The following is a 27535-nucleotide window of genomic DNA, read 5'->3' as shown; positions in this document are numbered from 1 at the left end:
CTGTGGCACATTAGTTCAATGATATAAGTCACAAGATCTCACTCCCCACAGGACTCCAGATGTCCCATCAGTGGAATGGAATGATGCTAACCTCTGTGTGCTAGAGTCCCAGGGCAAGGTTGCATGGGGAACAATGCAACCTGTGAGGAATAATGCAGCCAAAGCTTAGTGGCCCAACATCTCCCATAGGTCTATCATTCACAGATTTGTACTTAGCAGCCTTTAAGCATTCTGGTCTTCAGTATGTATTTCCAAAGAGGAGGCAAAAGTGAGAATGGATTCAGTGGTCCAGGGAATGTTTATATAAATCCTCAGTTGAGGCAGGAGGGAAAGGTGTCTATGCATGCAATTCTAGTAGGAAGTACTGCGTGTGGGACAAGGCCAGGGGGAGCGTGAGAACAACAGGAGGCTGAGGAGCAGAGACCCAGATAGTGGAGATGACTTGTCACACTGAGTATCAATCATGCACAAGTCTTCTTTCTACAAATAAGTGAGAGCCAATGCAGAGCAAGACTGTGACTACCCAGAGATCTGGGCCACCAAATATGCCATGTGAGAAGACCTGACTCCACGTGGATTTGGGAGCTTCCTTCTGCCAGTGGCTCTGAAGGTGATGTCAACACTCAATTTCTTTGCCTCTGGTCTTTCCAGGGAGCAACTGGGAATCTGTGTGACATTTCACATTGGTGCTTCCAAGAGGTGATAATGCCCTTTACAGGAGGGCCCATCATTTTGTAAATTTCTAAATTGTTCCAGACAAGGATCACCAGGCTCAGAGGTTCACAGGCTTTGCAGCTACGTCAGGGTTCCCTCGGGTGCAGGGGGCAATAGATTGCACCCAGGTGGCTCTACAGGCTCCCTGGCAACAGCCCCTGATGTTCTTCAGCTGCAAGGGCTTCCATTCTGTCAATGTGCAGTTGGTGTGCGGCCATTGAAAATACATCCTGCACATGTATGCATGGTTCCTAGGAGTTGCCATGATTCCTACATCGGTTGCTGCCGGGTGCTGGCAGTCTTCAAGAAACCAGAAATTCTGAAAGGATGGTTGAAGGGGGATAAAGACTCCCCACTCAGACACTGGCTAATGACTCTGGTGCATCACCATCAGACTCCAGCCGAGGAAAGATCCACTACACGCTCCCACATAGAGCAGACCATAGAACTGCTGACAAATGTGATCTAGGTGCCTGGAGCACTCAGATGGCTCTATGCAATACACACCAGAGACAGATTGCTGCATGATTGCAGTTTGCTGTGTCCTTCACAATCTGGCTATTCAGAGAGGTGAAGCCCTGCCAGAGGGTGAACTGGAGGAGGAGGCACCCCCCTCGGAAGATGGTGATGAGGAGTGTAGGAAGCCCAGGGGGATGCTGAGAGACAACATATGCACCATGATGTCATGGAGAAGGGAAGAAGTTGGAAGTGTGCCCATGATTCCCTCATGCTAAGTCCAATCATCAGGAGACATCCCCTTGAGCCCTCTGAGGCATTTCCTGACTTCTGAAGGAATTGTTGTACCATCGCTGAGAGAACAGGGTCCTGCATTCACACTTGGGCCTTAAGAGCTCACCACTCACGGTCAGGTTTTGGCTGTGGTCAACGGTGTGCTGGTAATGTGCTCAGTCTGTCAACCTAAAGCCCAGCAAGGAAGAACAGTGCTGTGAGTTGAGTCTAGATATTTCCTATGCCTTGTAAGAATGTAAATGCTGCTGCGAAGGAAGTTGGGCCTCAAAGGGCACTCATCCTGCAGTGCATGTCTTGGTTTGGGACACTTCAGGCAGGAGGCTCAGATGCATAGAGTGTCACAAACTAGAACTAGGGGGTATGGCCTCAAAATGAGGGAGAGCAGATTTAGGACTGAGTTGAGGAGGAAATTCTTCACACCAAGGGTTGTGAATCTGTGGAATTCCCTGCCCAGTGAAGCAGTTGAGGCTACCTCATTGAATGTTTTTGTCAAAGATAGATAAATTTTAAAACAATAAAGGAATTAAGGGTTATGGTGAGTGGGCGGGTAACTGGAGCTGAATCCACAAAAAGATCAGCCATGATCTTATTGAATGGCGGAGAAGGCTTGAGGAGCCAGATAGCTCACTCCTGCTCCTAGTTCTTATGTTCTTATTTTCAACGAGCTCTCCTCCACCATTGATATCCCTTGAGGACTAATATTGGGAATTCGCCCTTCACACAAATCTCACTGACAATATATGAGGGTCAAGTACCAAATGGCACTGAGATTGGCATCACGTGAATATCTCAAAAGGAGAGACTCTGATTGTGAGAAAAGCTAAACATCAGAATAAGAGGATTGCAAAAATCCAAATCAAAGTGCTTTTATCTGACCATAACATTTACATTCACATACCCGTGGAATCATTTTCAGAAAGTTAATTTTAATCACAGTGATAGGACACCCATGACCCAGAAGTGATTTCCAAACTTTCCTAACCCCAACACCACACTTTGGTGCAGCTCCGACATCCACAGCAGAGATGCAAGTGGCCTGCTGACTACTTCATCCTGATAACTGTGATTAACTTGGCAAACGTCTTTAGGAGGCTGGTGCCTTGGAGTGCCTGAGTGGAGGTCCCCGGGGTGTCTGGCTGATGCTCAAGCTCCCTGTGGGTGCCCTGGCTTGACTCCCCAGAGACAATGGAGTACCTGGAGGGAGATACCTCATCTCCATGAGGCCTAATCCTGATGGTGCTACCAGTGAACTGACAGCCACTTCCAGAGGCTCATCATCTGACTGGGACTGAGCAGATGGCTAGTCTCCAGCAGCTCTCCAAGTGCCGGAGTTCTGGGCTGGCCCTACCTCTGATTGCTGTGGGGATCTGTCTGTGCAGTGTTCTCCGTGAGTCTCACCGTAAACTGCAACTGCTGGGATGTGTGATTCTGTGCTGAAGGATGTGGGTAGCACTGCGATGGTTCTTCTGAAGCCCCCTCATCCTCAGATCCTCAGATCCTCAGGTGCAGCAGGTGGTCAGGAAGGCGAATGGGATGCTGGCCTTCATAGCGAGGGGGATTGAATATAAAAGTAGGGAGGTCTTGCTGCAGCTGTATAGGGCATTGGTGAGGCCGCAGCTGGAGTACTGTGTGCAGTTTTGGTCGCCGCACTTACGCAAGGATATTTTGGCCTTGAAGGGAGTGCAGAGGAGGTTTACTAGGCTGATACCGGAGTTGAGGGGGTTGAGCTATGAGGAGAGGCTGAATAAACTAGGCTTGTACTTGTTAGAGTTTAGAAGAATGAGGGGAGATCTCATTGAGACATGTAAGATGATGAATGGGATGGATAGGATAGAGGTGGAGAGACTCTTCCTGCTCAGAAAGGACAGTAGGTCTAGGGGGCACAGCCTCAAGATAAAGGGGGGAGCGGTTTAGAACGGAGTTGAGGAGGAACTTCTTCACTCAAAGGGTGGTGAATCTCTGGAATTCTCTACCCGTTGAAGTGGTGGAGGCTGCCTCACTAAATATTTTTAAGACGTGGGTTGATGGGTTCTTGATAAGCGAGGGGATTAAGGGTTATGGGGAGAGGGTGGGAATGTGGAACTGAGCCACGACAGATCAGCCATGATCTTATTGAATGACGGGGCAGGCTCGAAGGGCTAGATGGCCTACTCCTGCTCCTATTTCTTATGTTCTTATGTTATGTTCTCGTGTGCTCTGGGGTCCCGGAGAGCCACCAGGCTTTCACTCTGGCATTCACGCTGGATAGCAATGATGGCTGAAGAATGGTCAGAGATGTGTAAATATTACAGCCAATCATAAGTTCAGCCAGTGTCTGACTGGTCAGAGAGTGTGGGGTGGACTGATGCGTGCGGAGTAGGATGTGAATGGATTTTTCAAAATCTTTCATTCCTGATATGCTCATCCTCAGACTGCCCTTGATCACTCTGTTGAGTTATTGGATGCCATCATTCATGGTGTGAATTATGTAGCTTGCTAGAAACCCTGTAAACTGACTGGAAACAGACTGCAGTCCATTGTCCATAGTGATAATTTCCAGCAAACCCGACTTTGTGAACAACTGCTCTAAAATATCAATGATCAAAGTGGCGGTTATTGAATTTATTGTAATCATTTGCTCATCAACAATAGGCAAAGAACCTTGATCACTAGGGACTGTTAGCACTCCTCTGAAAATAGCAACTTGGAGCCATTGTGATGGTTTTGTTGGCCTTAGGTTCAGTTGTAAAGGTGACGGAAAGTGGTTTAACAGGCTTTCCACTGAGTGCACAAAGCTACTCGGCTTCTACAGAACTCTTCTACGTGATGTTCTGTTGCTGGCCACCAGACTGCTTCATGGTATTGTTGTTTTGTCTTAACAACACCCAGATGTCCTTTGTGACCAAGATGCTGCAGCACTTTCAGGATGACCACTTGAATTCTGCATGCAATACAACTGTTATTGCACAATGTGAGTTCAGTGCACACTCTGGAATGTGGGACCAGTCTTTTTTTTATTTTGCAGGGCCTGTCGGTTTTGAAGTGCTGAATAACTTTCTGCACGATGTTATCAGCCAATGGCTCTGCCTTCAATTCCTCTCATCACAAGATTCACAGTCATTTGTGAATTCACCGCCATTACATTAGCTTCAATGTCACAAGTAGCTTGACCACCATTAATACTAACTGTGATAGCTGTGTGGCTATAGTAGTGTGGTTAAGCGTGTCATATACTCCGTTGCATGAACCTGTGAGATACCCAATCTCCAATGTTTAACTAATGAAGATGTGTCAAGGTTGATGACCAGATGCAGGCATGCTAACAGTGTAGTCAGCATTTGGTGAGTGATGCAAAGAGTGAACTTTCTAGTGTATGAATACGTGTGTCAGTGTTCACAAGCATGGGTACAGCTAGTGCTTCCCACTTTTCAGTGGAGTATTTACATTCATTTTCTAACAGGTATGGCACAAATGTGATAAATCATTTGATTCTGTCAATGTAGTGTGAGGCTATAGCTCCTAACATACATTTCTGCACACAGGTTGAAATGTGCCAGGGTTGGCTGGGATTCTATCTTCACTTTTAACATGCTGGTTATAAAATTGTCCATTTACATCACGTATCTTTGCGCAGGAGCTTTTGAAGAGGTTCCACGATCTTCGCGTACTGAGTCACAAATTTTGACAGAAGTTGGTAGTACTGAGAAATGATGCCAACTCTTTCATGTGAGGCAGGGTCAGAAATGCATGAATGGCTTTGACGTTGTCTTGTGTAGTTTTTACTCCAGCTGCTGTCACTTTGAACTCATCAGATTGCATAAATGTGCATTTGTCCTTATTTAGTGACAGACAATGAGTCATTGGAAGTGCTGCTGGTGACCGCCAAATGTGTTCTGCTTTATCCCTGCCATGGCCAATGATATAATCAAGAAGGCTGACGAGACCGAAGTTGATCTTCTGCAACACACTAGATGCTAAATTTAGTCTTTGGGCATTCCGTGATACTGAAATGCACTTTCCTGAGTAACAAAACTGTAAAATATCAGCTGGAGCAGCACAGTAGCACAGTGGTTAGCATGGCTGCCCCATGGCGTCAGGGACCCGAGTTCGATTCCCGGTTTGGGTCACTGTCTGTGTGCAGTTTGCACATTCTCCCCATGTCTGTGTGGGTTTCTTCTGGGTGCTCTGGTTTCTGCCCACTGTGCAAAGATGTGCTGATTGGGTGCAATGACCATTCTAAATTGCTCCTTAGTGTCAGGGGGACTAGCTAGGGTAAAATGCATGGGGTTATGGGGATAGCGCCTGGGTGGGATTGTGGACAGTGCAGACTCGATGGGCTGAATGGGCGCCTCCTGCACTGCAGGGATTCTGTGATTCACTGATACATGAAGGTTGCTTCATCATGTGTTGAGCTTTGTAAAGAGTAGAGTTCTGAAGTGAGGCCAGTAGCCCTTGGATTGTAGGGAGCAGGTATTTGTCCAGAATGGTTGCTTTATTGACCAACTTAATGCACAGTCTCTGTTTGCCATTTTTGCATTGCATGAGGCTTGCTTTGATATCCACTGGGATGAACTGATTGACTCTGCTTCTGCTTCAAGTCGTTTCAGCTCCTGTGATACTTGGGTGTGGACTGCAAAATGGCAGCCAATTCAAACTTTGCAAAACTGGTGGAATTGGTGTATTGATTTAAGAAACATGACATCCCAATCACAATATCACGCCAAATTCGGTGAATAAGGAAGGATACTGTTGTTCTTAGTCCATGCCTTCAAACATATTAATGTGTCTTCCAGTGGAGTCTGCAAGTTTGAACCCAAGATTAACATACACATTTACCCCCATAATGTGAACTTGTGAAGGTTGACATTTTTGTTGTGCACTGGAACTATGATCTTTCCCAAAATTGGAATAATCGAGCCATCATAAGCTTGAAAAGTGTCTATTGCAATAATAAGAGAAAGTTGTCAAAAATAACAGCAGGAACTTTACCTCCCCGCCTGCCACGGGAATCGGAGCATGCGAGGGACAGACAGCAGGAAGGTCCTTTGACCTCGGGCAGGATTTTACGGTTTCGGGACAAGCGAGGCTGTAAAATCCTGTCCAGCAATGGCAGAGTTGATTGCTCAGTCTGGATACTCCTGCACAACATCACTGTGACACTGAAAAGCCCAGAATCCCGACTGTGCAAACTATAAATTGCCTGTGTGAGGACTGGGCAAATCACTGTCTGAAGTAGCAAACACTTAGCACATTCTGCTCTCAGGAATAGATTCCTCCATGGAACAAACTGACAGAGTCATTGGCTTTGATTGCATGCCTTTGTGAAGTGATTCATCTGCTTTTGCCCAGTATTAGATGTGGTGTTGTAAATCCATGGTAGGCTCCATACTTGGGATATATTTTTGAGGGGATTTGACCTTGGGGCACCCGTTAATGAGACTGCTGAGGTATCTTTGTCTATCACGCATATATTTGAGCGAGTTGGGAAAGCTGCGTCTGTGACCCCAACCTTGAGGATTCATTTTTGTGCAACATCTTCAAATCTAACATGATTTTAAATGGATTTTATTTGGATGGCCAAGGTCACAGCCCTTTCCAAAGTCAAACCACTGCCCTCCACGATTGGGTATTCACTCATACATGAGATCGAAATCTTTTTAATTTATTGGTCATGGATTAATTCATTATTTAGGGTGCCAAACTTGCGTGTAGAAGCCAACTGACAAAACGCTGCCATGTATGGTTTAATGGGTTCATCACTTTCTTGGCATAGAGTGAGCATAGAATCCTACAGTGCAGAAGGAGGCCATTTGGCCTATCGAGTCTGCACCAACCACAATCCCACCCAGGCCCTATCCGCGTAACCCAATGCATTTACCCTAGCTAATTCCCCCTGACACTAAGGGGCAATTTAGCATGGCCAATCCATCTAACCTGCACATCTTTGGACTCTGGAAGGAAACCGGAGCACCATGCAAATATGGGGAGAACGTGCAAACTCCACACACATGACTCAAGCTGGGAATTGAACCCAGGTCCCTGGCGCTGTGAGACAGCAGTGCTAATCACTTTGCCATTGCGCTGCATGCCTGGCAAACGTGTATAGCTGAACTATCCCATTTTCTCCAGTCTTACTGTCTTATTGAATAAAAACATGTCATGTGTTAGCTGTTTGAATATACACTAGTCCTCTGCTGTAAGGTAGTGCATGCGCACGTCGCCTCGAGGGCCACTGCTAAATCCACACCCATAGCAATCAAGTAGCTTTCAGTCCCAGAAATCCATCTGTCTCACGAAATGGGGAGATCCCCCAATTCTGACGGTGAAGGCACAGGTAGATTTAAATTACTCGCCATCCTCATTGCCAGATGTTTTGTACCCCAAAAACGTGACAAAGCTACACTTATGATTTCTGTATGTGAAAGTGTTTATTCAAGATGGTAGAACACTGACTGAATATCAGCTCCTTCCTCTTTATATTCTAAGTGCCTGTATCTTCTGGGTTCACTGGCAGCATAGTGGGCCGTCTCACAAACATAATGGTAAGCATCGATTTAGAAGGGACAGTAGCAAAGCTGGAAATTAAAGGCAGAAAATTAGTAAGCCAGTGTAGAAAGCAGACAAGACAAAGGCTTGAAATAGCCAACAAATACATCTGGCAGTGTTTAAAAAGCATCCACTCCAATGCAGTAAGTCTGGTGAGGAAGCCAGATGAGCTGAGGACATTGGCACATTGTTGTAAGTATGATATCATTGCTATTACTGGAACATGACTTTAAAAAGGGAAGGAATGGCAGCTCACTGTCCACCTTACAGGATTTTTAGACAAGGAAATTAAAAATTTTAAATGATAGTGATCAAAATTCAGTTAGATTTGGCGTGGAAAAGAAGGAAGATAGGCCTGGAGTAAGACTTCTCAATTGAAGAAAGACCAATTTTACTAAGCCAGGGTGTGATGTTTCCATAACTACTTTCAATCTAACTGAATTATGATCACATCATTACCAATTTTAATTCCCTTCTCCATCTAAGCAGGAGTGTTGAGCTGAGATAAGATTCAGCGAAAGTGGATTGAAAACTGCTAAGTGAAGGTACATCAGTGTCAAAACAGAGGGAGGCACTCAGACAGGAAGTGGTGAGGATTCAGAACAAATATGTTCCCACGAGGAGTAAGGGTGGCCTCCCAAATCTAGACCCCACCCCAGATGCCAAGGAACACACACAGTAGGATAAGAGGAAAAAGGGGAAGTTTATATCAGGTACTGGAGTCACATGTAGGCCAGATGAGGTAAGGATGGCAGATTTCCTTCCCTAAAGGACATTAATGAACGAGATGGTTTGGTAGATTCTTAATACCAGATTTTTTAAGTCAAATTCAAATTCCATCATCTGCTGTGACAAGATTTGAACACGGGTCTCCAGAACATTAGCTGAGTTTCTGGCTTAATAGTCCAACAATAATACCACGAGGCCATTGCCTCCCCAATGGAATAGAAGAGGCAAGAGGGTTACGCTTGAACCGTATATAATGGATTAGGCAATGTAAGAATACTGATCACAGCTCTAGTCACTGTAATACAGGAAGGATCTGATTGTACTAGAGAGAGCACAGAGCAGATCTATGAGATTTTGTCAAGAAAGGGGAATATTAGCTATGAGAAAAGATTGGATAACTGGGGTTGTTTTCTTTGGAACAGAGAGGAGGCTTGGCAGAGATTTATTTGAGGTGAATGAACTTGAGGGGGCTAGAAAGAGCGAATAAGAAGGACCTACAACCTTTACCTGGCAGATCAACAAGTCAGAGTTACTAATTTATAGAAGGATTAAGGGGTAGTTGAGAAGAATTTTTGTTCAAACAGAGAGTAGTGAACATCTAGAAATCACTGCCTGAAAGGGTGGTGAAAGCAGAAAACCTAATCACATTTAAAACACCTTGGAAATGCGTTGGAAGTGCAGTGACCCACAAGAACTGGAAAGTGGATAGATTAAATTCTTGATGCACCATCCCAATGGGCCAGAAAATATCCTTTTGTGCAATAAATTTCTATGATTGTATAAGATTATGGATAAAGCAACTTCTTACAACAAAGTAGGATAAATCCAACAATTGTTATGATCCCCGTAGAGATTGCTAACTTTTAATTTGAATTCCCACCGAATTTCTCAAAGGATTACATGACAGGATTTCATGTTTTAGGACTTTTACTGTAACAAATACGCTGAAAGCAACATCAATTAAACATTAGCCTATTTGTTGGCTATTGTGTAAATGACAGAAAAGATATCCCCCCTTAACTTCCTAACACCACCAAAACACAGGTTCATACAAAGAACTGTACTCCCCACAGAACTGTAGGGGGCAGGTTTCTGACTTTGCTGCCTCTTTAGCAGCTCATGCCTATCCCAGTCCAATGTTGTGGATAGCTTCCATCAAATATTATAAATGAAGCAAATATAAGCAGAAGCTAGACAACATATGAAGGTGAGGGGGATAGAGGGTTATTATAGATTTGGATGAGGAAACAACAGGAGACTTAAGTGGAGCACAAACAGTAGCATGGATTGAATGGGCTGAGTAGCCTTTTCTGCCATGAACAAATGATATAACTGATTTCATATCAGCTGGGAATTGTCTTATGTCAATACCTTATTGCAAAAATAGTAAATGATATATCCCCAGAATTGACATTCATTTTCTGATGAAAAGAAACCACAAACCAAAGAAAAACAACTTACCAAGATATCTTCCCATTGGCAGCCTGGGATAAACTTTACCAGGGTTGTTTGTTAAGTTAGCCACTAACTACAGGTAACTAATTACAAATCCAGGTTAAAAATATTGCACTACTAATTAGTATATAAAGCGTAATAGATGCCAAATTTGGATGTGTGATCACTACCCATTCACATAATCTGTGCCCATGAAGGAAAAGGACATAATACCTGAGTTAAAAGTGGACCTACAATAAGTTAAGAGAGGAACTTAATGGATTTAATGTAAGTTTAAAAATAGTAATAGAGAAAGCAGTGAGACTGAAGATAGACAAATCTCTGGAACCTGATGGTTTCCACAAATTGATACAAAAAGAAATAGGTGGGGAACCAGCCAGCATGTTGGCCATCAATTTTCAAAACTCCCTAGGTTCAGGAACTGTGCCTGAGGGTTGAAAAAACACTCTTTGTGTTTTACAGAAGGAGGGATAGGGAGGCCGGTAAATAATGGAGCTGCCTGCTTGGCATCAATTATGAGGAAATTGCTAGAATCGAATATGAGGAAGTTACCAGAATCTATCACCAAAAAGCATCAGCTGATCAAAGAAAGTGACATGGACTTGTGCAGGATAGATCATGTCAGACAAATGCAGTTGACTTTTTTGAGAAGGTTACAACGTATTGTGAAAGATTATGGTTGTTGTGCAGATGGACTTCGAGAAGAGATTTGATTAGGCTTCACAAAGGAGAAGCTTTTCCCCAGCACTTATTGCAAGTGTTTTAGTATTAACAAAATTAGTTCAATAAAAGCAGTGGACAGCAAAACCAAAAATGATTGAATAAAAACATTATCAGTAATCACTTTGGTTTCTGACTACCTTGTTCGTGTAGGAGTCATCAACACTCTTAAGACAAAAATCTTGCAGGCCAAGTTATGACTGGCATCCGAATGTGATGCCAGCACTCTGTGGCTATTTCACTACACTACACTTCTGACAGAAACAATGGCACTGCAGAATTCATGCGTTCAGTGCTTTAAGTAAGTAGTTACAGTACAAACTTAAAAGTCTTTTAAGAAATAATTCAATTTGCCTGAAATCAGTGAAGCTTGGTGGATTAAATAATTATGGCAATTATGTTTTAATGAGGTGAGGAAAGTTTATTGAGTTGCCCAAAATAGGCATTGCACTTAACAAGCAGAGCCTTTGCAATTGATTTCAGTGGAAATGGAAAATGGATCACACCATTTTCTCAAAGTTACCTGTAATAAACCTATGTTTGCAGAAATGAGAACTCAGATTTGGAAGTGTAGCATTAATTGCTAATTGGTTATCAACCGAGAGCCACAGGGTTGAATTTTCGCCAGGACGTGGAGACGTGTATGGGTGTGCGAAAGGCCACACTTGAGGTTGTTTTACAGGAAATCTGCGTTTCCTCCACATTCTGAACCCATTGCATTTTCCTTTGCCTCCTATGTGGGTCACAAATGCCGAGTGTGCAAAATGCACACCCACCCTCTACTGAGGGATGGGTTCCCCATTTTAAATGGAGGACAAAAGCCTGATTTCTTCCTGCGCACAATTTTTATTTGTGGTGTGTGGTTTTGGAAGCCCATTAAAATATGTCAGATTTGAGAGTTTCTGAAGAAAATGGAAAGCCTGATGAGGACGCTGGAACATTTTAAAGGTTCAAGTGTTTTCCCATTTTCAAGTGTCACTGTTAGGTGCTTTGTGTGGATGCGTTTTAATGCAATAATTCATTGTAGAGATCTGTCCTTTAAAGGTAAATTGATGTTTACAATGACCAGTTTTTTCTTCACATGCATTACAGTGCTATTCCAATGGAGGAAGCAGCATACTTCAGTGAAAAATGTTATTTAGTGCCCTGTCAGCCTGAGTTTTTAAAAAATTGTTTCACAGAATATGGGCATTGCTAGCTAGGGCAGCATTTATTGCCTATGCTGCCCTTGCTGTCATCTCTTCTACTGTGATTTAAATATCCTGTTTGATTTTTAAAAACCAGGCTCTGACTATTGAAAAAACTCTGCACTTGAAACAAATATAAACACTTGCTCCCTTTCATTGACTGATAGACACACTACTTTGAAACTGAAAGGAACACGTGTTGTATTTTTTTCCCTTCTCAGCGATTAGGCCATTGTTTGGACAGCTGTGGCCATTATCAATGCTTGACTGACTTTCAAGTGCTAATGGATTTCAGCACTGTTAAGTGTTCCATTCATCTGAATGAATACACTTTCAAAAAGTTGTAAGATTGTCCAGTTGATGTGTTTTCTGCTTTGTTGACAGTAGGTAATATAATTACAAATATTATGTTCACGTGGCCGAATGCAATTTTTCTCCATCAATGATATGAAGGCTTTTATTAGTTGGCCAGAAATTTATTTTTTCCCCAAGAAATGTATTTTCCATTGATATTGCATGAAGACTATACATAGTGCTTACTGGGTGAGTGGCAATGGAGATTAATAGGGCTTAGCGGTGGCAGAGAACAGCCTGGATGATTTGAGGGGGCATGGGCTGGCATTATGGTGGATGGGAGAAGGGGGAGGTGCAATGTTTAGGGGGCTTTTAAACAGTGTTGAAGCTAGGAAACTGTGTTAGAGAATGAAGGCGGGCCTTTTAACCGGCTTGTCTCTGGGCCCACGTTCTTCATGGGCTTCAGTCTAGTTCGCAAACCGCACTGCGGTCCCGACCCCTGTATGAGAGGACAAAAATTACATTTGAAGTCAAATAGGTCGGTTATGCAGTTCGTGAGTCGCAAATGTGCGCAGGTCAGGAGTTCCCAAGCCCAGTGGAAGATTTGGCCCATAGTATAGTGATGAAGAGTTACTGCTCTGGTGGGGTGTGACAAGTGGGATCTGTGCTCAGGATCTATACTGGTGTGGGATCTCAGCTTTTCGTTACAAACATGTGGGTGAAGAGATGGTGTGTTGTAAACCCGAGTTTGTAGAATTCCCCCTCCTGGGACATGTATTCCGGTGATGGAATCAACCTGCATTGGTTGCTGTTGGGGTCTTCCAGTGTTGTTAGTGTCTACAGTGTTTTGCGTAGCTCTTACTCTCTGCTGTCAGGGACCTGCCACGTTCAGCCCTAGGTTAGGAGGTACAATAAGTTGCGTGGACGGGAGGAGGAAGTGCGAAGGGGTCAAAGTCAGACTAAATGAACTGGCAGAACTGTGGTAGCTGGGATGCAATGTTGGGGTGTAAGGCATTCACATTGAGTGTGAAAAAGGCACCTAAATATTTTATCAGAGGAGACTGGGAGCAGTGGAGTACCCAAGAAATATAGGTATCCCGTACAAAAATCATTAAAACTCTACGCGCAGAGCGCTTTAAGTAATCAAAAAAGGTTAATGGAATGTTGGCCTTTATCTTGAGAAGATTGGAATTCAAAAGTGTGAAAATCATGCTTCAGTGATATAAAGGCTCACGTGGACCGCATCTAGAGTGCTGAGTTCAGTTTTGGATCTTGAAACTCAGGATGGATAGATTGGTCTTGGAAGCTGTAGACTTAGATTCACCAAAATGTAACCATAAGGGCATAAGCGTTTAAATTACAAGGGCAGATTGCATAAACCCGGCTGCGTTCCTTTGTGAGATTGAGAACTGACCCACTTCAGACATCTAAAACCATCAAATGTACATATTGGGGAAGAAATGCTTTCAAGCAGAACATTTGAAATGATCATGGTTACAAAATCCCTCTAGTCAATAAAGCTGTTTCTCATTTTTAAATACTTTTTGTCTCCCCCTCGTGATGCACAGCTAAATGATGTCATCACAATAGGTCGCAGGGGTCAAATGTGGGTCAGTCTACAATGTTTAACTGGCTGGTGAGGCCAGTGAAGCATGTGCTGACAGAATCTTTCAACTTCACAAGGCTAATTTTCTATCGCAAGATGTTTGTGTCGCTGTTTTGAAATAGTGGGTTCCTCGGTAGTTGAATACTGCTGCATCTATAATTCTTCTGATTAATGTGCAGCATTGTTTATCTGCCTCGACCTCAATTAGAAAATGCAACAATCTGAAGCAACTGGCAGCATCACAAATAACCAAGTACAACAGACATACCGCACCTGTGATGCTTTGACTGTGGTAACAGTGAGAGACTGAATGTAGAAAGTGAGGGAGAAACAGAAGGGCCTGTTTACAAGGCCTGTTTAAGGGAATCACATTTTCGACCAGTTCTGTCCAGTACAGAACTGTGTGGCATAGCGAAATATCAGACAGAGAGAAATAGGGTTTCTATGTATGAGATCCCCATTGAAATATGTCCAGTTGCTGTGGGAGTGATTGTTACTGCAGTGCTGCATCACTCGAGCATGAAGGAGAAACTGAAAACATTACACTATATTTATGCTGATGAACCATGGGGATATTAACACTCCAGTTTAATGTTTAGTTCCAATTATTTAGTTGAGGCAGGCAAACACCCTACCTCGTGGGAAGAGTGACTGAAAACACAAGGCAAGGTTGGGATTTGATTCAGGTAAGATTGATATCAGAGACAACAACCTGCATTTATATTGCATCTTTTTGCGTGTAACATTACTGATGACTTTGAATCCTTAAGTAAAAGGAATACCTGATTTCACCTAAGGAAAAGTTGGAAGCTTCTTCCTTTATTTTGATGGTGGTGATTAGTTAGGGACACTCTGGCCTTCTCAAATATAATTTCATTCCACATGCTGCCTTACATTGAATAGGAAAACCACAGAATAACTATGCTGTAAAAATTGCAGCCATTGACAGAATACATTAGACCTAACAGTGATTTGAGAGGCTTGGAGCATTACAGGTTTGAATGAAAGGGCCCAGTGGATTGCCAACATGATTTCTTTAGAGAGAAGGCCACCAAACTAGATTTAAACTGAAACGTTTTACATAGCAGTATTGATGCAGCTCTTTCCTGTCCTTTCAACCTGAATGGCTCTTAAATATTTCATTGTTTTTATAGTTATTTACTATTCCTCTTTGTCTTTTCTAGATAAATAAGCAGCAGCTGCAGACAGTGAAAGATCGTTTCCAGGCATTCCTGAATGGAGAAACACAGATTGTGGCAGACGAGGCCTTTATCAACGCTGTGCAAAGTTATTTTGAGGTAAGGCCATTTTTTGTGTAATATTTTGAATGCAAGTTAATTGCCTGAATCTTCCAACATGAGAAGAGTTCTCTGACTTATATAGCAAATGCATATCAAAACTCTGAGGAAGCCCTGGTATGTGCACATCCATGGGAAAGCTACCTGCTGACACTGATTCCAACTACAGAGGGATCAGATGGCTGGAACCCTGGGGATTTGGGCTGTTTGTGCTCCACCTTCCCTGTTTTTGATACGGATTTACTCAGAGCTTTTCATAGCAGGCATAACACCAGCAAAATCTTAAGTAAATCAGCTGGAGTGTCAGTGCATTTAAGCCCACAACAATGTTCAGTGTTCAGCTCCAAACATAGAAATTTTCATTCCGCCCTGTGCACACACACACACACCATCCACCCCCATTTCCACCCGAATAATGTTCATCCTGCATCCCCCGGCCTGACAATGATCACCTACCTCCCGGCAATGTGGCCACCACACCATCGCTCATGCTTCCCCCTCCCATCCCTCAGAGGGCACAGGTTTGTTTGAACTGTACATGGTAAGAGGAAGGACTGATTGTGTTTTAAACTCTGTTCACTCTCAGTTAGTGTGCAGAGTGCCTGTGAGCAAGAACTTCACTGGGCACTCACCTGAGAAAGCAGTACCCAGATTGCCTGCAAAAAAAAACCATATGGTTCAAGTCATCTTGTGGTGGTAAGAGGGATCCCACTATCTTTCTATTGATGCATTTGGCATGTTGGGGCATTTGACAGTGTGGGGCGTGAGCCAAAGCAGAGGGGCGAGTATAACTCATATAGGCAGGAAACTGAACTGATTCAGCCATCCGTCTGGATTCTACATTACCCTCCCAACAATGCTGACATCCCCCATCCCCGCCCCCAGTGTTCAGACTCTCCCTCCTGGAAATCTACAGACCCCAAGCCCAGGACACTGTTTGCCTCCCCTCCACTGCCCCCTATCCTGGCACTGCTCACCCACACCTGTGCCCTTTCTCCCAATCCACATTCCACAATTCTTAGCTACTGTCCAGCCAGTGTTAGACGAGGCAGCTTTGTCGGTGAGTGGGCAGGTTTCAGAGGCTGATAAACTTAGGAGGGTGAGGATGGGGACAAATACTATCTGGGTTAGAAAAGCAGTGAGCACTGGGCGGGGGGGGTTGGTGACTAAAGGAGGGGTGAATATGGTCTGAGGCCAAGAGAAAGGCGTATGAACATTGGCATAGATGAGAGGAGTGGGTTAAATGTTTGGTTATAAGAGAGGAGGGAGGGGGTGAACGCTGCTGTGGTGGGGGAGGGGGAGAACGCTGTCGTGGTGGGGGACGGGGTGAATGCTGCCATTTTGGGGGAGGGGGCGAGGGAGGGGATGTGGTGAATGCAGTCGGGGGGAGGGGGTGAACACTGTCAGGGTGGGGGAGGGGGTGAACACTGTCAGGGTGGGGGAGGGGGTGAACACTGTCGAGGTGGGGGAGGGGGTGAACACTGTCAGGGTGGGGGAGGGGGTGAACACTGTCGAGGTGGGGGAGGGAGTGAACACTACCAGGAGAGGGAGGTGCATTGTCGCAGTGAGGCGGGGGAATGAACACTGTGTCGGAGGGAGGGAATGAGTGAGGGAGAGAGTGAACAGTCCTGGGCTGAGGGGGGTACATTGTCGTGGTGATGGAAGGGTGAGCGCTGTTATGGTGGGGAAGGGGAGATGAACATTTTAGAGGGAGGTGAGGAAAGGTTTGGCACTGTCAATGAGTGAGGCTGTGTAGCATTGGGGTTGACATCTCCATTGAAAATAGTGTAAGCCAGTTCATGCAATGAAAAAGGGGCACGGCTTCAGTGGAATTATGTATGCGCTTTGCTTCCAACTGGGATTGGCCCTGCATCCCTGCTGGAGCTGGCATCAGGAGCTGGATAGACCCCAACGTAAAATGGTTCACAGGCAGTTTAGGTTGCAGTCAGCGTTGGATAGACCCTCGCCAATGGTGACTGGAAAATCTAAGCTGATGTTTCTTGCAGCTCAGTTATCACGCACTTGTTTTAAGGAGCAATAATTAGATATTGCTGGGTGCCACAATTTGGACATTTTTCTCAGAAATATAACCTCCAGATATGAAGATCCTTGAGAGGAATCCCTCAATTATTCATTGTTTTGTTAGAATGTCACTGATGCAATTGGGAACACACAGTAAAATCTTTATTATCCAGCACCATGGGAATGGGTGTTGTGAATGAATCAGAAAGTCAGTTAACGGCAAATGGTTTACAGCACAACACTTGGAGCATGAAGTAATATGCAAGTCTTCAGTAAGTAAAGAAACTGTATTATTTCTACTTATAATCTTCAATGATACAATAAAATTTAATAACACAGTATACAGGTATAGGTTATGGATAACTTTGGAATTGCTTCCAGTCAATAAAGTGACGATTCCTGTCAGGGAAACATCAGAAATTCCAGTTAATAGAGAATTCTCGCATATTTCTTGCATATCATTTTAACCGTTGCAATGTTCACTGTTGCATCATTTGCCATAGGGCCACAACAAAGAGAATTTAAATGTGTTGCTGAAATCAGCCTCCCCCTTTATTGAATTCATCAGACACAAGATTTTAAAACAAATAATTTAAATAGTGAATCACTGTCAGTGAGCAAGTGTTTCTAATATGTATCTTATTAATTAAGGAAGAGGAACTTTCTCCAAAGCATAGAACATAGGAGCAGGAGTAAGTCATTCGACCTATCGACCCTACTCTGCCAGTTAGTATCATCATGGCTTATCCTCTCTGTCAGTACCATATGTACACTCGCTCCCCATACTCCACACACTGTCAGAATTTTATACATTTTAATGATGATCCTCTCTTGTTCTTCTAAACTTCCGAGAATACAGACCTAGTCAACCTAGCCTCTCCTCAAATGACAATCCTGCCATCCCAGGAATCAGTTTTGTGAACCTTCCCTGCACTCCCACCACAGCAACTATATCCTTTCCTAGGTAAGGAGGCCAAAACTGCACACAATACTCTAGGTATGGTCTCACCAAGGCCCTGTACAGCTGTAGTAAGACATCTTTGCTCTTGTACTCAAATGTTCTTGCAATGAAGGGCAACTTACCAATTGCCTTTCTAACTGCGTGTTGCAGGCTAAGGGCCGAACAGGGGGAAATGCACAGGCAGCAAGTCAAACAATAAAACTCGCCAAACTGCCAACTAATGAATTCAACTCTCAGTTTCTCTCACTAATTACTGTTTAACAGTTTATCCTTGTAAATTATTCATGTTGCTTCACACTCTCTCTTAGAACATAGCATCCTACAGTGCAGAAGGAGGCCATTTGGTCCATCAAGTCTCTACCAACCACAATTGCACACAGGACCTATCCCCATAATCCCATGCATTTACCCGAGCTAGTCCACCTGATACAAATGGGGCAATTTAGCAAAGCCAATCCACCTAACCCACACATCTTTAGACTGTGGGAAGAAATCTCAACAACCGGAGGAAACCCAACCAGACACAGGGAGAATGTGCAAACTCCACACATACAGTGACCCAAGCCATCGAACCCAGGTCCCTGGCACTGTGAGGTAGCAGTGCTAACCCACTCTGCCACCCGTGCCGCCACTGTGCCTCCCCTTTCTCTGTCTCTCTCTCTCTTTTCCTCTCTCTCTCTGTCTTTCTTTCTTTCTGTCTCTTTTTATTAGTGTCATAAGTAGGCTTACATTAACACTGCAGTGAAGTTGCTGTGAAAGTCCCCTAGTCACCACACTCTGCCACCTCTTCGGGTACACTGAGGGAGAATTTAGTATACCAATGCATCTAATCAGCACGTCTTCCGGACTTTTTCTCCATTCTTCTCCCTGATTTTTCCATTCTTTTCTTTCTTTTTTTGTTTGGAATTATCATTTTCTGCAATAACTTTCTCAAGGATCCTTTTCGCATCCGATTTTATCCTGACGTCCTGTGCCTGCATAACCACGTGTTGAATGATTTTACTCACCCTGTCTGTACAGTGGTGAACTCTCTGTGGATAATCCACATGTCCATTTCTTTTGTATTTCGAAACTTATTTTATCATAGGATCATAGAATCCCTACAGTGCAGAAGGAGGCTACTTAGCCCATTGAGTCTGCACTGACAACAATCCCACCCAGACCCTATCCCCATAACCCCACATATTTACCCTGCTAGTCCCCCTGACATTAATGGGCAATTTAGCATGGCCAATCAACCTAATCTGCACATCTTTGGAGTGTGGGAGGAAACCCACGCAGACACTGGGAGAATTTGCAAGCCCCACACAGACAGTGACCTGCAGCCAGAATTGAACCCAGGTCCCTGGCGCTGTGAGGCAGTAGTGCTAACCACTGTGCCACTGTACCTCCCTCTATTTTAAAGGTTACTTCATTTCATAATGGATTGTACATGTACAGTATTTCAACTTATCTGACCAATAACGTTCAAAAGAACCCAAATCCAGTTTATACATTGGTTCTTAACAGGAAAATCAGATTTGCTAAACGTAGTTTTGTTTAAAGTTGCATTATTCAGGAACTCAACCACGGTAAGTGAGGAAATACTAGAAAAGGTGTCATTAACAATTCTGTTACATTACAATTACTATGCTCTGATTATCTACTTACAGTGTACAATTTTACTATATCCAGGTGTTTCTCCACTATTGGTATCTAAATTTATTGTCAGAAATTTCTAATTGCGCTTTTAACTCATCACTTTTTTTTTCTCTCTCAATGCTTCATAGAGAATACTTTCATTGATGTTTTTATATTTCTTTGTCTCTTGTTCTTACTCTCGTACTCCCTCTTTGAGTCTTTGGTAAATCATCCTATTGTTTTGTTCCTGAAATGCTCTCTTTTTAATTCATTGTTTTCTGCACCTTGTGTCTTTCCTGTGTTTTGTGTCACCCACTTTCCTCTCACAGAGCTCTGGAATTGAAGGATTCAATCCTACGATACTTGTAGAAGTGATCTTGTCTTTACCTGGTACTGTGGGCTACCATGCTTGTTTTGTTGATCTTGCTGATATATTTCAGCCTCGGGCACAGACCTGTGGTTCCAGCTTCCAGAGAGCTGGCTTTCACCCCGTCTTCCCCCTCCATCAGGACAGAATGAACAGGAAGGCTGGAGCTAGGATTAGCCGCTGGGGAGATGGGGCTCACTTGAGCAGAGTCAGGAAGATGTGAAAGGAGACAACGGTCTGCTTGGGGCTGAGAGGGAGCAGTTAGGAATGCAGTGAGCTGGAGTGAGGCTGAATCCTGCTTTGTTCCTGGAAGAAGCAGTTTGCTAGAGCGATTTTAGTGTTAAGACATAGTAACAACGTATAAAGCTGCGTACTACTGAAATGAATACTTCCAATATTAAGTTCCAATGCAGGTGTCATTGAAAAAATGACAGCAGTTGGTTTGTTTTTAATCTGACTGATTCATAAAATCACTGCAGTACAGAAGGAGGCCATTTGGCTTATCAAGTCTGCACTGACCACTATCTCACCTGTAACCCTACATATTTACCCGCTCTAATTTCCCTGACGCTCGGGTCAATTTATCACGAACAATTAACCTAACCATTTTGAATGTGGGAGAAAAGCGGGGCACCCAGACGAAACTCTTGCAGACAAGTGCAAACTCCACAAGGACAGTGACCCGAGGTGAGAATTGAACGTGGGTCCCTGGCGCTGTGAGGCAGCAGTGCTAACCATTGTGCCAACATGTCGCCCACATTCCTCCAGCGTGCATGAAATAGATTTCGTGAAAGTATTTTTCTGTGATATTTGTAACAGATCTCCTATCTGTATTTAAATTAAAGTCCGGTCTTGGGGCTCCAGTACCCAACCCTGTCCTGTCTGCTCACTCCAAGGGTTGCTGCACTGAGAAGTTGGCAGCAAGAAAGTGCGAACAGCAGTGGATAAAGATTGGGAGAGCCCTGAATGTAGAGCTGAGGAATGGCAGCAGTCAGGCAGAGAGTGAGGGAAGAGGACCTGGAGCTGTTAAGAACACAAAGGAACTGGAATCCAGAGCTGCAGGAGTAGAGGCTGCAGCAGTGAGGAACAATGAAAATGGGAACCATATGGTACAGGTTAGCTCAAGAAGGAAAGGAGAACATGACAGCCACTTCAAACAAAGTATCTGGGCATTTATCTCATTGCTGTGTATGAGAACATGTGTGAACAAATGCCTGTTTCATGTGTTGCCATAGAATCATAGAAGAACATAGCACTGAGAAAGGCCATTTATCCCACTCCCATGCTCTTTTCTATACACCCTGATTTTTTTAAATTCTATTTTATCCAATTCCATTTTGAAGGTTCTTATTGAATTTGTGTCCATTGCCCTATCAGACAAAGCATTCCAAATCCTTGCCACTCATTGTATATACATTTTTCCTCACATCATCTCAGGTTCTTATGCCAATCATCTTAAATATGTGGCTTCTGGTTATCAATACTTCAGCTAATGGAAACAATTTATCCACCCCCTCTAATCCCTTCATGACTTTAAACGCCTCAACTAAATCTGCTCAGAGGACAACAATGCCACCTTCTCCAGTCCATCTATATACATGTTCACCACATCCTTGGAACCATTCTAGTCAATCCCTTCTATCCTCTCTTCAAAGCCCTCATACCCTTCCAGAATTTTCATCTTATTTATCTGCTATTCATCCATCAATCAGTACTTTGTTGTGAAACATTTCAGGATTTAATTTGAAGCATTGTTTTTATAAAAGTTTTTTTTTCCTTTTAGTAACATTTAAAAAGATGAATGGTGGTAACTGTTGTTTTATCTACTTCATGTATTCTAGGTGTTTCTGAAAAGTGACCGCGTGTCCAGAATGGTGCAAAGTGGTGGATGCTCCGCCAATGATTCTCGAGAGGTGTTTAAGAAACACATTGAAAAGCGAGTTCGAAGTTTGCCAGAAATTGATGGCCTCAGCAAGGAGACAGTCCTGAGCTCCTGGATGGCAAAGTTTGATGCTATATATCGTGGTGAAGAAGATCCACGCAAGCAACAGGCCAGGATGACAGCGAGTGCAGCGTCAGAGCTGATCCTCAGCAAGGAGCAGCTGTACGAAATGTTCCAGCAAATCCTGGGGATCAAAAAATTCGAGCATCAACTACTATACAATGCATGTCAGGTGAAGAAACTTTCTTTTGCTTTCTGTTGTGGCCCATCTCATTGACTCAGTGCACTGAAGAAAAGCAGGTTGTGTGGAAATTAAGTTGACGACAGTTGTTCTTACTATTAGGTTCAGTTACTTAATGATTTCTGTTGGTGTTTCAACTTGTAGAGCAGCCAGAGGCAACGGTTTTTAAAGACAATGAGCATAAGGTCTCATCTAGTTGCAAACAGGAATAAGGAAGTAAAAAATCAATATCTAAAAGATGCGAGCTGTTGTTATTGGAGTAATGCCACAAGGATGTTCCAATTGTTAAAGACATTGAAGTTCTTGAGGGTCAGTTGTGTTTGTTGCTGAATGTGCTGTCACTTTTTTTTAATCTGGTAGCTAAAACAAAACATTAGTCAGTCACATTACTCATTCCATTTGCTGAAGTAAAAAATTTAAGTTGTGTGGATGGACGAGTATTTCAGAATTGGTGCATGTATGTCAACACATTGTTTGTGTGCATTGGAGTTATAAATTTGGGTGCATGTGTAATGAATGATAGTGAATAGGCAGCTTTTAAGAGTAGTAACGTTTAGGATAATGGTAAGAATTTGCCTTATAATCTGGACATTTGAGGAAGAAGGATAATTATAATGAAGGGATGCACATATTGTATCTTGTCCACAGTGGAGAGTGGCGGTTACTGGCTGAGAATTGTTTGTTCAGGCCACTTAAAGCATCACGTTATTAAAAATATTCATGACCATAAACGTTTGAAATGAAGTAAAAATGTATTTTATATTTCAAGTGATTTCTCCTGACCCAAAGCCCAGTTTTTCAGAGGGTAATTCTAAAGTAAAACAGTACAAGTTTTTCACTTGAACAGGCAGAAGCTAAGAAAAAGATCAGTATTAATTTTATAAGTTGGGCTATTTAAATTTGTCAGGTATGTTATCTTGTATCCTCTATCATATACACAGGCACATTGATAAGTGAGATTCTCTTGTGTGATTTGAGTTTTTAATTCGTGACGAAGTTTTGAAACACATGCAGAAAACCATTGTTATTCTGATTGTACATGTGTGTATACAGATAATATGTTTTTGTCAGAATAATAGTTCTTTAAATACCTGTCAAATACCAGTACAAATTCCTGTCAAAATACTGGGTTCCTCTTAGTGACAGCTGCTCTATTTGGACTGACTCTGCCAATACATTCTTTTAGGATTAGTATCTAACTTCATGTTTTTGATAGTTGAAAATTACTCCAAGCCAGGAAACTTGCATCAAAAAAATTCTGTGTTTAGTGCTTGTCAATTGAAGGAAATTTCCTTTCAAATAAAAGAGAGACTGCAAATCCTGGAAATTCTCAGTAGAATAAAAATTGCTGGGAATATGAAGCAGATCTGTCAGTATTTATGAGACAGTAGGGCAGATTAATGCTTTGCTGTGTACCCTTATCAGTTCTGATGAAGGGCATGCACTTGAAAAATCATAACCTATCTTCTTTCTGCTGACTAACCTGTTCTACATCTCCAATACTTTTTGTTTTTATTTGAAAGTTCCTGTCAACTGCTTTCAACATTTATAAGTTACAAGCCAGTTCCAGTTTTGAGAAGTAATTTTGCCCAGAGATTTATACCCAAGTGTTGCAGTTGCTTATGGATTGCACGGCAATTTTTTTAAAGAGCATTTTGACCTCTTGACACAGACGTTTGCATTGCTGTGATTTACTGGCAAAGTTTGATCAGTGCTTAAAAAGAGGAAATAAGAAAAAAAAGCATGCTTCTTTTCCTGTAATACGTTTTCTTGAAGCCATTGTTTTTAGCGATATTGGTGCAGGAGTAGATAAGGGCCTGGAGAGCTGCCCTGCTTTTTTACGAGAGCCACAGAATCCCCATTTAACATCCCATTCAAAAGGCAGATGCAGGCCAAAGGATCATAATTTAGATTCACGGGTCAGTCATTCTAGACCAGGAGCTCAAAATGTTAAATGGATATTCAGACATTGAAGTTTGCAGGTGTAAATGTGATGCTGCCCTTAACTCACTGATACCTACTTTCACATTGTGGCTGTGTAGAGATTAGGGCCCTGAAATTACATTGTCGGCAACAACATATGAATCCTAGAAATCAATTGGTGTTATGTTCCTCCACAATAGAGGACAAACTTTTTAAGTGTTCATAATATTCTATCTTGTAATTTCAAAGCCCAATGCTTTTGATTCTGAGGAAGCAGCCTGAATGCAATCTTAAAGAATGCAGACGGATTCTGCTCCACCCGTGCAAAAATGTTTGAGTGTATATTAATGATCACTGAAATTTATGATCTGGTAATTCCAAACCTTCTTGTCTTGTACTCCCATGTTCTGACTGCTTGGGAATATTGGGACAGGAGTAGACTTTTCAGTTCCTTGAATCTGTTTCACTACCAGACATGTACCTACCGTACAACTCAATTTTTCTTCCTGTTTGCTGTCTGTTTCAGAAGACAGCAACAGAAGTCTTCCACACTTTTATGGCCAGGGTAACAAAATCTTGCAGCTGTAGCCCTGATTTTAACTTGGGTTGGGTGTCAGGTCATGGCCGAGGGCCACGCCTATCATCAGGAGGGGAAACACTCCTAGAATTGTACCTTGAACAAAAGTGAGCTGATCAGAAATGGCCAGTGTAACATTTTGAATATGTCCTTGGAATATCAGTGAAGGATATGGCAAGACCAGAATTTTCTGTCCATCAGTATTTGCCCTTGAGAAGGTGGTGGAGAGCACCTTCCTGAATGGTGACTGTCCTTGTGGTGAAAGTCAAACTGTGCTGTTAGGGAGGGAGTTCCAGGATTTTGACCCGGTGATAGTGAAGGAACATCAACATAGTCCCAAGTCATGACGTTGTGATAGAAAGAACTTGTAGGTGGTGGTGTTGTTCCCATGCATCTGCTGTTTTTGTCCTCCTAGGTAGTAGGTGTCACAGGTTTGGTAGGAGCTGTCAAAGATGTCTTGATGAGTTGCCATAGTGCACCTTATAGACAGCACACACTGTCACTGGTGGAGAAAAATCAATCTGCAAGGTGGTAGGGTGTTGATCAAGCAAGCTACTTTGTCCTGGATCGTGTCAAGATTCTGGATTGTTGGATGAGCTGCACTCCTCCAGGTATTCCATAACATTCCTGACTTGTGCCTTTTAGATGGTGGCTAGGGTTTGGGGAGTCAAGAAATGAGTTACTTAGTGCAGAATTTCTAGCTTCTGACTTGTTCTTGCAGCCACAGTATTTATATGGCTGGTTCAGTTCATTTTCTGGTCAATGATGACCCCCAGAATGTTGATGGGGAAGGTGGGATTCAGTGATGATGACATGGTTAAGTGTCAAGGGGCAATGGTTGGTTTCTGTCCTACAAATGGTCATTACCTGTTATTTGTGTGGAGCAAATATCACTTGGCGCTTATTAGCTCATGCATATTGTCCAGGGCTTGTTGCATGTGAACACAACTTCTTCAGGATCTGAGGAGTAGCAAATGGTACTGAACACCTGTGCAATTATCAGCTAACATCCCCAATTCTGACCTGATGTAAGAGGGAAGGTCATTGATGAAACAGCTTGAAGTGGTTGGGCCTAGGACAATGAGGAACTCCTGTAGTGATGCTAAAGGTAAGTCATGGCTGATTCACCTAGTTATACTTTTTGAGGAGGTCCTAATAAGACAGACAAGGGCTTGTTATCTATGTAGACTTCCAACAGGCATTCAATAAAGCTCCACTTGAAAGATAATTGGAAAAAATAGAGCACATAGAATCAGAGGTAGCCTTTTGACTTGGGTTAAAAATTTATTGAGAGGTAGGAAACTAAGTGACTTAGAGGATATGTGTCAAAATTAACAAGATGTTCTAAGTGATGTTCCCGAGGAATCTGTTTTGGGCATCAATGATCAGTTGTAGATCCAAGTTTGCAGATCACATTAAGTTAGAAGGGACAAATAGTGCATGTAGGAGTAAGAGGCTAGTGTGAGGCTACAGTCTTTAAGCTGAAAACTAAATCTGAATACTTGGTGGAATGATTGGAAATAAGGAACAGCACAAAGGCAAAGAAATTTGTGAGTCCAAGTATACAAATCATTAACACTAGTAGATAAGTAAACAAAGTTCTGAATTCCATTTGTTTTTATTGGTATGAAGAATTAAACTTTAGTTATATATATTAAACCTCAGTTAGACCCTGCCTGGAATACTATGCTCTGTTTCAGGCATCAGACTTAGGGAGGATACATTTTTATTCTTTTGGCCTCAAAAGCATATTCGGCAGCATATCAAGATGTCAAGGATTAATGGGTTAAATAATGTTTGGTTCATACTCTTTAGAATGTAGAAGGTTACAGGTATTTAAGATGTGAAAAAGCTTTGATTTGGTACATGCAGCAAAACAATCTCCTCTGGCAAGAATCAGGAACAAAGGGACATAATCTTAAAATTAGAGCTTGCCCATTTCCAAGGGAAGTTGAGAAACACTTTTTTTCCACATAAGAGTCAGTAGGGTTTGAAAACCTTTCCCCTAGAAGAGTCAGAATTTTGAAGACTTGATGGACTTTCGTTAGGCGAAAGTTTCATGAGATATTGAGCTGTGGTGGGTAAATGGGACTGAGGTACAGATAAGCGATGATCGAATTGAATGGTTGAGCATTTTCAGAGCTAATCCATCTCGTGCCAGCATGAGATACTGGTAAAGCACAGGCACCTGATCCAGCAGGCAGCAGGTTGCAGGAGCCTGCCCAGAAAAGCGCAGACTCCAAATAAACTTCCCTTTAGATAGAGCCAAGAAAGTGGCTCCTAGCATGTATACACCCACAGTTCTGGTATGGACTCCTCTGAACAGCCCCCTCACCTGCTGTCTTTTGAAGCCCCTGCTGTTGCTCGTGTTAGTTGTACAGTTTGCTACTGATTCTGCTACCCATGCCATTTCCTATTGAAACTGGTGGTAATAGCAAGTAAAGCTTGCTGAGGGAATGATAGAGGGAGAAATGCCAGAAAGAAGCAGCCTACAAGTTGAAAACTCCTCTGGCAATCCTAACAGCACAACAGTATTCAAATTGTATGATCACTTATGGATAAGTCCTAGTTTAGACCAGGGGTCTCCAAACTACAGCCTGTGAG

General features: G+C 42.9%; 1 protein-coding gene across 10 annotated transcripts in view; it reads left to right on the top strand.

Annotated features, from left to right (window-relative positions):
* The window catches only part of cadpsa (Ca2+-dependent activator protein for secretion a), a 513784-nt gene that overhangs the window by 61611 nt on the left and 424638 nt on the right, over nucleotides 1-27535 (top strand). For all 10 annotated transcript variants that reach the window (XM_080183112.1, XM_080183098.1, XM_080183090.1 and 7 more), the window contains exons 2-3: nucleotides 15165-15278; nucleotides 22090-22422. In XM_080183112.1, coding sequence (XP_080039238.1) covers nucleotides 15165-15278; nucleotides 22090-22422 — 447 coding nt within the window. The remainder of the gene's footprint in view (nucleotides 1-15164; nucleotides 15279-22089; nucleotides 22423-27535) is intronic.

The sequence above is a fragment of the Carcharhinus amblyrhynchos genome, chromosome 3 (genome assembly GCF_965287045.1).
Source record: "Carcharhinus amblyrhynchos chromosome 3, sCarAmb.v2.hapA, whole genome shotgun sequence".
Lineage (NCBI taxonomy): Eukaryota > Metazoa > Chordata > Chondrichthyes > Carcharhiniformes > Carcharhinidae > Carcharhinus > Carcharhinus amblyrhynchos.
This window is presented reverse-complemented; position numbering and strand designations above follow the sequence as displayed.